The sequence below is a fragment of the Taudactylus pleione genome, unplaced genomic scaffold, assembly GCF_031769625.1.
Source record: "Taudactylus pleione unplaced genomic scaffold, aTauple2 ptg000314l, whole genome shotgun sequence".
In the NCBI taxonomy this organism is placed as follows: domain Eukaryota; kingdom Metazoa; phylum Chordata; class Amphibia; order Anura; family Myobatrachidae; genus Taudactylus; species Taudactylus pleione.
The window spans coordinates 7569159-7581806 of NW_028284715.1; the positions used below are offsets into that span (position 1 = coordinate 7569159).

A 12648-nucleotide genomic window follows, 5' to 3' on the forward strand; every position below is an offset into this window, starting at 1 on the left:
GGTCTCATTCCCAAGATATCTCATTATGGTATACAAATATTCCAAAATACAGAATATTCCGATATCCAAAATACCCAATGGTCCCAAGCATTTTGGATATGGGAGACTCAGGGGCCTATTCATCATTACTAAAAATTCTCTGGAGGTAATTAGGTTTAGAACCCGCATGGAGTTCTACTAATTACAGGAGGAATTCATCATTCCTCCTCACCATAACTATCTATTCCGAAAAGCTGTCATTTTTGTGGTGACAGCTATTCGGGAAATAGATACTTTTACCTGCCTGCTCTAACTTACCGCAGCTGTAATCAGTGCTGCGCATGCACTGCTTCTATTCAGAGAAGCAGCGCATGCGCAGCACTGACTACAGCTGTGATAATTGTGTATATATATATATGTGTGTGTGTATATAGCCTTTTAAGTTAACATCTATGTTCTACCCGCCACTGCACTGCATACTGCTGACGGGAAGACGCTTCAGATGCCTGTTGCAGCATCTGCGTTTGAATGATGAAAATTATAATAATGTTCTAATCCAAATCTTGCTACTTACTCATGGAGATTGACATACCAGTCGGAAAAACTTTATACTGTCTTCTTTAAGCATGCTACAATCCTGTATCTGACTTCCTAAACTGTCATACTCATTAGCAGTCAGGCTTCTGGCCGAGGCAGCATCTTATGTCCAAAGTAAAACGAGGGTTCTGTTCTGCAGCAGGTAATTAATTTTCCTGCCACTGTCTCAAAAGTACATTTGTTCTGATAAGTGAATAGTTTAGTGCTAATGTATAGTTCACAGGAATTAAAAATCAAGATATTTCTTGACTTTTTTTTTTTCATTGTGGTCTCTGTAAAAGATGTGATTTTGTTTTGTGCTCATATTGTTCTTTGCTTTTTATTTTGCTTTTTAATATATTTGAAAACTATAAGTATGTAGTTATAAATAGTCCAACTAATCTGTTGTAACGCTAGGGTGGGGTACGGGGAGCCGGCACTCAGGACAGGATGCCGGCGCATAGGTTTCTGACGACAGAGTTAGAATACAGACACCTGCAGGTAAGTATCCTTATCCTTACCCTACCCCTAAAACTACCCCCCCCCCCCGCCGCAGCCTATACCTAACCCTCCCCCTAGTGCCTATACCCTAACTCCAATACTTACCGTCAAGATGCCGGCAGTTGGGTTGCTGGCGCTGGTATTTTGACTGCCGGAATATGAACTATACCCGTAATGCTACTGTATCGTAGATAGTTGTATACATTTTTCTAGGTAATGTCTACTCCATATTTTTCATTTTAAGGCTCATACGCACTGGACGATGTGCTGAAAGATATTGGCGCTAAGCAGGAAAACAGCTGCGCGATCTGCACTTTTGTCGGATTTGAATTTAATAGCTTCGGGAGCTCCTTCCCGCGGCTAGTCAGTATCGCGTTGAATTGAATTCCTCCCACTGTGACCCCGGTCAGCTGTACTGTAAACTGGCAACTCAGTTTACAGCACAAAGATGACCAAGGTCACAGATCAGGATCCTGGCAACCAGCTGACTGAAGGAGAGAGCTCACCAATCACTGGGCAGATAAGAGCAAGTGGTGGCAGCGCACGTGTGGAGACACTCTGACTGAATTTTTTACAAAGGATACAGGGGCCTATTCATCAAACGGTAAATGGCCCGGTAACCATGCGGAAACGCTTTTTAGGTTACCGGACCATTGATCTTTAGGGAATATTCAGCAAACTCTGAAAACTGAAAGTTTTTGGAGTTTGCTTCCGAGAACAAGCGCCATTTTGAGACGCCGCTTGTTCTCAGATACCCTCTCCTTCCTATGGGAAGGAGTTCGGGGATGCAAAGAGGATCCAAGCAGATCCCTACACCGCCTTCTCACGGACTCCCCTGCAGCTGTGCATAGCCGGGCCGACGGGGAGGAGGTAAGTAATGCAGTGAAATCTGTAGCTGTAAAGCAGCCGATGGAACAGCTGCTTTTTGAAGCAGCTGTCCCCGCACCTGAGCAATGATGAATTGCTCCAGTGAAAAGTTGGATACTTTTTTGCTCCGCTACTAATTGGATACTTAATTATCCCTCGCAGTAAGATCAATACTAAATCATCGGGGGACATACGGCCTCCGATAATGAATAGGCTCCACAGTGAGAAGTGTGTGGTAAGGATTCGCAGGGACAGAGCTTTATCGCAAGCTTTGTCCCTGCATGCGATATTTGATACATCCTTGTGATGTATTCATATATTGCATTGCGATTTTGTGATAAATATGCCCCTATATATGTAAAATGCATATCAAATTTGTTTTGTTACATAAAAAAGTTAATCTCACTTTTTTTTGGCGAATGGCTGTTATTTAAGTTGCTCCAATTGAGCTGACAAACATATATAATATATATCCGTAAGGTTTAACTAAATATATCCACTATGGCAGCAGGAGGAGTGAGTGAGAGGCTTGCAGACTATCTTAGGAGGAGTGATCTCTGTTGCTCAGTCAAATTTGTTTAGTTCTGCTCGAAATACACTACATAAAATTTCCAAAAATGTTATGCTAAAACCCCATGCGCTTGTTTTGTATTTTTTCTTTGATTCATTATAAATAATATACGAAGGTGGATCCAAACGTCAGTGTCCTGACCATGAACAACAGAGGAATTTAAGTGCAAATGGCATTTATTTTTCGACATTTTCCAAAGTGTTCTACTAATACCTCTAGTACATACATACAGAAAATCAATATGGGGCGACATCTACTACTACTACGTCAGGACACAGACTTTTGGATCCACCGTCATATTTTTTAACTAATTATATATTTTATTAGACACATTGTTATAATACATTTTTAATTATAATATAATACCTACCCTCCAACATGACCCCTTCCACCCGTTACACATAGCTCTGCTCCTGGACTTCCCACCTAATTAATGATTGCAGACACCGGTGTTGAACTAGTTAATAGATGAGACAGGTGTTTCAGCACAGGTGGCTGCAATCATCAATTAAGAAGGAAGTTCAGGAGCAGAGCATTGTGTACCGGATGGAAGTGGTCATGTTGCAGGGTCTACATAATATATTCTTATACTATCTTAAGCAGTAGACAAGGAGAGGGATTTCAGGAGGTGCTCTTTGTAGTATATGTGTAATTAGAGATTTCCTATCTTGCTTGAGGAGGTTGGTTTGACCTTGAAAAAGCCTTTCATCTTCATTTGTTTGGGCAATTCTTTCATCCAGGAATTTCTTTTCTCTGCAAAATTTAGCAGCAGTTTATAGCAGTAAATTACTGTAACACTTTTAACTACGCAAAATGCCCCGAGATGTGTCTGATACTTCAAGTGGAAAATTCACATTTTCCAGGGCAATGTGTAGCACAAAAGGCCATTGACCTTGTATTTTTTATGTTGTTGAGTGCAAAGAACTGGACGGTAATATGTCCATGGGGACGTTTTAGTTATGGACTAGATAAATCAAACTTTGTTACTTGTGTATCCACAGCAATTGCATGTGGACAGATGCCTAAGAATATACCACTCTTAGGGGTAAATTTACTAACGTGAGCGTTTTTAGAAGTGGAGATGCTGCCCATAGCAACCAATCAGATTCTACTTAACATTCAACTAGCACCTTCTAGAAGATAATAGTTAGAATCTGATTGGTTGCCATGGGCAACATCTCCACTTCTAAAAACTCTCACTTTAGTAAATGTACCGCATACTCTCTCACCACTGCTGCTGGTGCTAGTACTGCTAGATGGCTAGCCTTCCACTACAACAAACATGAGTTAGCAAGGGATGTCGTTTAAATTCCGGTGGTCAGAATGCCGGTACTCAGAATGCACCAGTCAGAATTTCGGCACCTGCATTCCGGCGGTAAGTAGTGGGGTTAGGAGGAGGGTTACGCACTAGAGGGTGGGTTAGGCACTAAGGGGGGAGGATTAGGGTTACGCACTAAGGGGGAGGATTATGTTTAGGCGTTAGGGAGGGAGGTTAGGTTTAGGGTGCAAGTAGGGAGAGTTAGGGTTAGTGGTAGGGGTAGGCTTAAGATACTTACCGTCAGGTATCCTAACCCTGTCGGGATTTGGACCACCGACATCCTGAGCGCCGGCATCCCGCACCCAACCCGTTATAGGGAGTTATGACCTGCAGCGCCCTCCCTGACTCCCTGTAATCAAAAATTTATAAAAGGTTTTTAAAAACAGCTAAAATCATGTCATTTTTAAAATCCAAAACCAAAAATTCAGATTTAAAATCCAAATTCACCAAACCGCGGGAAGTGAGAATCGCAAATGGGATCTGTCCAAATCTACTCAGGAGATCAAAACCGTGACACAGATCTGTCCATAATTATGACATTCGGGTGGATTCTGTTTTCTGGAGATCCGACCACACATCAATTAGTGTTAGTTGAAGCAGTTTCGGCCCACATTTGTAAAAATAAATATGGCCTAGCAGGCTTTCTGGTGAATAGACGTGATGTAGGTATTCTTTTTAATATTTTCAACAACCTGAATAAATACATTCAGCATTGTGATTAGATATAAATAATTGATATACTGTATCTCATTTGTCTGAGGCTAATTGTTCTCTAATTAAATAACAGAGACAGATCATTCACCCACCAACTATTTTTCATTGCAGGGATTTTGGAAGATGGAAAATCAACCCAAACATGCGTTACAGTGTCATCCTCTGGGAAAGAAGGGCTCAAGAAAACCAATTCAGGGACACAATGTGGGAAACCAACAGTCTACTCCACAGGAACAAAGACGCAGAAACAGAAGGGTGTTTGCAGGACGACAGAGGTATTTACTCTTCTACTCCTTAATATAGACCCATTGCCAGCACAGAGTGGAAGCAGCCATATTGTGGGCTCAGCCAATACTCCCTTTGTGCCCCATGCATCAGTGATGTCACCAGCTTCTGCTGAGCCGATAGTCTGCGTTCTCATGAATATTGGTTCATCCACAATTGGCAATATTCAAATTAGGAACAAAATAGGCCACACCCCGATCCGCTCCACATCATCATCAAGCCATGCCCATTGTGTGTGAAACCACTCCCCTTTCTGTCAGCCCAGGGCCCTTTTGAATGGTGAAAATGTTACTGGACCCCATATATAAATTGGCTGCCTCCACTCTGTTTTAAGGACGGATACACTTTATTATGTACTGTCTATTATTGCATGTCTGGTTGCTAATTACATGAGGTATTGTACATGGTTTCCTAGGTTTTCAGTGGAGAATCTGAGAACACACACTCGAAAGAACAAACCAGTCAACCCCACTGTAGAGTCCATCATCTTCATATGAGCATGAAAGACAGGACGCTGTGTTAAGAAAAAAAAAAATTTGGTTTAAATTCTCAAATTTTTCTAAGGCTTAAGAAGACGGACAGTTCAGCACTAAAGCTCAATGAATGTAAATTACACATTATGTATAACATGTTCTAGAGAACATTCTGTTTACTGTAGATATGAAGATAAGCTACAGCACTTCTAGGTATACTTAGTGCTCATTAGGATAGGGCTACACACATTTTTGGTGAATTATGTTCAGTGTCGGACTGTTGCATGAAGTACCCCCCCCCCTCCCCCGGGGGAAATGCAGTGGTAGGCCCCATGCTTAAGGGGTGTGGCCAGCCACCACAGTGACTGCAGTGGACATAGGGCCTGATTCAGCAAGGATCGCTATTTTCCTTATGTGTGCGCCATGCAGTTGCTAATATCAGCGGTGATATGTCAATGTTTCCATTCATATTGCGATCACAGCCAGACATAAGGACGCCCACTTCCCCTTACTCACATCCGTATACTTTGACAACATAGCTAAACAATCGGTAACATCGAGTAACATCGGACCCGTACGCAGTTAAGGCAGGTCAGACCTCACTCAGGAATTGCATACTTCAGCGCACGCTATGAGTCCTCAGGTGGCGTCTGGTATCGCAGTGGCTAATTTATGTATGCCCACGCAACAGCGTTGAAATGCACTGGCACGCCCGACCACCCCCCCTGTCACCACCCACAAACAGCACTTCCTGTCAATCACTCTGCCATGGGTCTGCATAGCCTCTGCGATCGTAGTCCCGATCGCAGCGCCCGGTTCGCGCACTGCGATATGTACACATGTGCAGTGTGAATCAATCGGCCGTTTGCGTGCGTATAACCAACTGCGTTCCTTGCTGAATCAGGCCCATAGTCAGACTGCAGAGAACACGGCTGCTACAGTATATGGTGTGGACCCCTTTATATTAGAGATGTGTGCGGACTCCTGTGTTCTAGTTTTGGCAAAACCACCCTCAAGTGTTTTGGTTCGGATACGGTTTTGGATTTCCTAAAAACAGCTAAAATAATGTAATGTGGACCTGTTTACATGCAATCTAAAACCAGAGATTCTTTTTTTAAATCTGCGTTCCAAACTTACAGCTGACCCGAGCCAGGATTTGTGATCCGAACAGGGCATTGATTGACTTGGAATCCCAAAGTTCGGGTGTGTTCGGGTTTCAGCACATCTCTACTTTATATATAGTTTATACAGATAGTGCATTAAGTACTGTATAATGAGGGAGATGTATGAAGGGGTGATCTGGGGAAGAAATGGCATCAGCGCACTGATACCGCTACTCCCCCATTTATTATTGTGGGGTTTAGTGTTAAAAGACTTTGGGCTGGGCAATGTATGAACGGTCAGTGGCACTGACCATTCTGACAGCTGCAGCTATCGATATCGACAGCTGCAGATGTCGTTGATCTATCACCACAGCAGGGACAAGACAGTCGGGCTCCAAGCTGTACGTGAGATCTCGCTATGCTCGCGGATGCCCAGTGGAGCCAACCGGGAAGGGAGACACAGTGTATAAGCAAGCACTAGGTTAGACTAACAGAACAGACCTAGCCTAGCTGGAGAGGAGGACGACCTGCCGGGTACGGGTAAGTATATGCATCCTCGGGAGGGAGGGAGGGAGGGGACGGGATGTAGTTGGGGGCAGATGATGCGGGACAGATCAGCGGGTGAGCTGGGATAGAGAGGGGGGTGGGAATGAGTGGGGGCGGAGCAGGTCAGAGCAGCAGATATAGAGGGGGTGGGGTGGGGCAGAGCAGTATACAGAGAGGGGGGCGGGGGTAAGACAGAGTGTTGGACTGGACAGAGCGAAGCAGCAGGGGCGGTGGGGCGGGACAGAGCAGGGGCAGTATGGAGCAGTGGATGGTCTGAGGTGACCAGGCATATACTAGTACATGTATGAGATCATTTGTACAGTTCAGTTGGTCAAATTCTTTAAAGAAAAAAAAAATAGGGACATTTTTTGGGGAAGATCTTTAAAACCTGGATGTTATGGACAGTTGGTGACTTTATGTTTCACTGTTTATTTTATTATTCTGCTTATGAAACAATCTTCATTGGGGCGCATAATATTATTTTAAAATTATTATTTACAACAGGCCAAAAGAGACAGCAAAAGGATGCCCAAAAAAGAAGTCACAATCAACTTATCAAAAAACTTACGGCCAATTGACAGCGATGGGCGCATTGCAGAGAATTGTGTCAATTAGGATGGACCGGCAGGACCTGCGGAACACTCTCCCTACCATTTGCGCACTTTAAAGAGCTGAATGCCACAGGGAATATAGACCCGTGGAAAGACTAATTATTTTGTCAAAGGTTCCGTTATCCGCCTTGGAAGCAGGTCTGTGACATGGCGATTACACACAGAGGTACAGAGATGGACACTAGGACACAATGGTTTGTTGCTGAGTGCCTTGAGTGAAACATCTTTTCCAGTAGTGAGTTGATGGGTACATAGCGAAATTGTGTATATGGTTATCCTTATAGATGTATGGAAGCTGAGGGGCATTGAATTATAATTGTCTATTATATCTATACTTAATGCGTTCTCTGTGAATTATTCGGGAAAGGAACTGCACAGTTTGATCCTTCCAGTATGAAATCTCCACGGCATTAGCTTGTGACTTACTCCTCCTGTAAATCTGAAATGTTCTTCAAGTTTCTTACAGGTAGACAACGCTGTGATAGCCAAAACAACTGCGCGAAGGTTGTTTTTACTTCATTTTAATAGTAGGTTGTTTTCTCTCTTTTATTTTAAATAATAAAGAGCCATGTGTATTGTGATTATACTACCCCTATTAGTGACTGTGGCTTGGACTTTGCATGCAATAACTGACAACGTCTGATCTTTAGATGCTAAGCCAAATCCGTCTGCATAGAGACCGTTCATGGTGACGGCCTATGTCTCTGTCAGTGACTCTGGGTCTTGGATGTTTTACATTATAATCCTATTTCTTTCATACCCCTTTTTTGACTTCCCAACTAACCTAGGTTGTTGCTGGGTCTACCCGGGTTGCAGCAATGTGTAAAAAGGTCCTTAAAAAAAATCACCCAGGTCAAGTTACCCAGGAATCTGACCCTGGTGGCTACCAGGGTCGAACCCGGGAGCGGTGTAATGCCTCAAACCAGCGGATTGGCTGGCCTAAGTAGCACTTGGAGATTACATCATCTCAATCGGGCCTATTTATCATCACTTAATTTCTACAAAAGTAGGTGAAAATTAAAATTTTGACCTGCAATTGTAGAAATGAAGAGTCCGGGCCATTCATCAAAAGGGTAAAGCAGGAGATATCACAGATATCTACTACTTACCTTTCTCTCCCGGAATAGCCCGCTGTCCCCATACACTAGTATCACAGATATCTCCTGCTTACCTTTCTCTCCCTGAATGGCCCGCTGTCCCCATACACTAGTATCACAGATATCTCCTGCTTACCTTTCTCTCCCTGAATGGCCCGCTGTCCCCATACACTAGTATGGGGACAGAATTCATTAAGCACCGAAATTACAATATTTCTGGAACTTGACTGCAGGAGCATTCGCCATCTTCAGATGGCGTTTCCTCCCGCAACCCGCTCCCTCCCTATGGGAAGGAGTCCCGGGTTGCGAAGAGGGATGCTTTCGGATCCCTCCGCCCCTGTCCTGCTACTTCCGCCAGAAAGGGGCAGCTCTCGTGTCAAGTTAGTATATAAATTATCGGGATCCAATTATTAGCATAATGATTAGGGCCCCAAGTATCCATTATAAAGCTGGAAGACTTGGGTCACGGTAGACCAGAGTCAGGTGTGTGTATGGCTGGACCTGGGAATAACCAAGGTCCAGCCACTGGTGTGAAAGGGGTAAAACCTGGCTCCAACCCGTGCTCAGTATCCCAGGTTAGAGCCATGTTTTTGATGGAAAAGGGGAAAAAGTAAGACAGGACAGAGCATGAGGCACATGTGCTACCAGCTAAATAAGGATGTCTCAACATGTTGGTTCTCTGGTCACAACTCCAGTTCAAGGGGTCAATAAGCATATATATTTAATTTGTACTTTTGTGGTTATTTATATTTTTCTTAAAATCAATATTGTTTGTTTACTGTTTCATAGGTTATTACATCTGTTTTATTGTATGTCAGATGCAGAGTTGATTACAGTTAAGGCAAAACATGGCTCCCCGGTGCAGAAACTCTTAAAATGCTTGAATGTACAATCAGAACAGTCATCAGGTTTTAAACCTTTCAACTGTCTACAGAAACCGGAGGCAGCCATGTTGTGGACTGAAATAATATTCATGAGTATGCAGCCGGTCAAATCAGCAGGAATTTGTGACATTATTGTGGTTCTGTATTTTCTGCAGTTGGTCATTATGTGTCTCTGAGAGTCAGAGAGCATAGTATTGCATTACAAAATATACCAAGGTCTGAGGTGAGCAACTGGAAAATTGTGGCCTTGACTGTCTCCTGACAGGGCTGCTGATCAAACCAATCAAAAGCTTTGTTTTCCATCGTGTTGCAGTCATGCCTCTAGTACCGTATATTAATAGGCTGCATACTCATGAATATTGGCATCAGCCCACAAAATGGCTGCTTCCACTATGTAGGCATTTGCTGAATTTTCAATACTATTCTGTGGAATATTCCATCCTGCTATTCCACAGCAGAATTTATTGAGTGATGTAATCCACAGGACTATTCATTAACTATACATTCCACAACTGCTAATTTATTAATATGGCGCAAAATGGCATGCCGCGTAATGGAGACACAATATAGGGGAAATGGTCTGAATTGCCGTTATCTGTGTCATAAATGCTCAACTCCAGTGTGAGCTTAAAGCAAGTTTTGTGGATGTACTGTATATGGCGTGTTTTCACACTAAGGGCCTCATTTATCAACAAGTTTTATCATTCACAACGTAAGATAATGGTGCAGCAGCCAATCAGCTCCTAAATGTCATCTGTTCGATAAATGACAGTTGGCAGCTGATTGGCTGGATCACCATTTATCATACGCAACAAGGTTTATCACTCGTTATTAATGATAAAACCCGTTGATAAATGAGGCCCGAAGGGGTCTATTTACTAATGGCGCATACACACGGTCAGATTTTTCTTCAGATCTGAACGATAACGATTTTAAAAATCGTTCAATCGTTCATATCTGAAAGAAAAATCTGACATGTGTGCATTGATGAACGATGCGCGTTCCCGTTTGTCAGATAACGATATCTGACATCTGATGTGTTTGCAGTCAGTTTTGGACAATTTCCATTCATTTTAATGCAGTCAAAAATCGTTCAATCATTTGCAAATCGTTCAATCATTCATCTGACATATCTGACCGTGTGTATGGTGTAAGCCTTAATGAGGATAAAACTGGGTGGAGCTAAAGTGCCAGCCAACCAGCTCCTAACTGTCATTTTTCAAACACACCCTGTGACATGGCAATTAGGATGTGATTGGCTGGTACTTTATATCCGTCCATGTTATCTCCATTCAAAGCTTAGTAAATAGACCCCTAAGCATGGCCCGTAGCCAATTGTTCGCTACTGTGGTTGATGGAAAAACAGATGCCTACCACTCAGCATACAGTACCATGCATCTGGGGCTGGTTCTAGAGTTTGCGGAGCTCAAGGCGAGAGTTTCCTTGTGGGGTTTAGTTTGCAGGGAAGGGGTGTGGTGCCATTTCTCTAAGTCTTACCTTATGAACGCAGGCGGGAACCCGCTCCTCCTTCTTCTCTCTCCAGGGGCCGCTCCCAGTATACCATGTGTGACGACGTCACACGGCAGACTGGGACTCCCAGTGGTATGGCGCCACGGCCATTTGTAAGCTTTTATATGGCAGCGGGCAAGAGTAGGTGGGCGAAGTCAGATTGGACAGTGTCCCGGGCGATAGCCCTGCTTGCCCGACCCTAGAACTACTGTACCACTGCCTGCATGCAATGTAGGAACAATTATGGCCACCTTGCATTCAGCTCTGTATCTGATTCTCTGGGCCTGATTCGGAGGGTTGCGCGCAAAGCCGATGCTAGTGCAGTTGAGCGATTATTTGCTATTGCACATGCACAAAAAGTCCTGAAAACCCTTACGGCGCTGTTGCGGGCATCATCGGAGGCATTCGAACCAGCTAGGCAATACCAGGGCCATCTCAGGAGTGTCCTGGGTGTGTTAGTGAACCCGGCTGCATTCTTAGACACACAGCCACAAAGGCCATGTTCAGCCTTCCATAGGCTGGTGCAAGTGTTGATGGTGTACACAATGGCGCGTCGATTGCGGAGTGTTTGGAACCACTGGCAGAGTTGCACCGTCCACGGGCAGGGCTTGCGCTGTCTGGCACACGCTAGCACAGAAGGGGACGGCTGAAACTAACATTTGCATATTATGGCCGCTGCTCGCAGTAACGTCGGCAGTAGCGTCCACCTCAGCATCAGGCCCTCAGTGTTAAAGGCTATTTCTTTCTGCTATGTCTTTTTTCAATGTATATGTGTGAGTTTATGATGTGTATTATATAGAGAGAGAATAATAAAGGCAACGGTAGGAGCTCCACATCCTCCGATAATCCTGCGTTTGTCCATGTAGCATTTCCCGACTGGTTTGGAACCCCTGGAAAATAAACTCTATCTGACATATTGCTTGTTTCTGAGTTGTCAGAATGAGGCTGCTCTCCTCGTGCACTGAAGGTGTTAGACAACTACCACGAAGGGCTATTGTAATGTCTGACCATGTATCCACCAACGGTTATTTCTCTTACTCATTTATACATCCTGTCAATCTCTCTGTGTTATCTTGGTCCTTGCAAATCCTTCTCTCCGATGTGTCTGAATAGCTTATTCCTTGTGTTACAGGGCTGCTAGATAGCCAATTACCTGACTGGTCTTTATCTCCAGTTCGGAGATGGACTCCTCGCCATTCAATGCTTTTATGATCTTTTAATAAATATTCTTGTACTCTGCATATTTGTGTTTTCATTTTATTCTACCTTGAGGCTGGGACTGCTGATTAATATGTTTATGTAGGGAAGGCGACCACTGGCCCACTACCTTCCCCATTGTGACCTGTTTAATAAACTTGGTTAAAGTGTTTTTATTTTTTTCATATTTCATTGCTCATAAGCAAATATGTATCCAGACACTTTCATGTCTGCGGTTATATTTTGAGCTGCAAGTGGTAGATGTTTAAAAAATATAGGTCTTTCCCATAGCAACCAATCAGATTCAAGCTACAGTATGCTCTCATCTACTAGATAAATGATAGCTGGAATCTGATTGGTTGCTTTGGATGCATCACAAATTGTCCTTTATTTCAGAAGTTTTAATAAATAAATATA

The 12648-nt window shown here is 43.5% G+C and overlaps 1 protein-coding gene across 1 annotated transcript in view; it reads left to right on the forward strand.

The window, feature by feature from the left end:
• Positions 1-12332, forward strand: part of BAALC (BAALC binder of MAP3K1 and KLF4) — a 50894-nt gene extending 38562 nt beyond the window's left edge. The window contains exons 2-3 of the mRNA XM_088442661.1: positions 4638-4801; positions 7438-12332. Coding sequence (XP_088298787.1) covers positions 4638-4801; positions 7438-7548 — 275 coding nt within the window. The 3' untranslated portion in view covers positions 7549-12332. The remainder of the gene's footprint in view (positions 1-4637; positions 4802-7437) is intronic.
• The last annotated feature ends 316 nt before the right edge of the window (positions 12333-12648 follow it).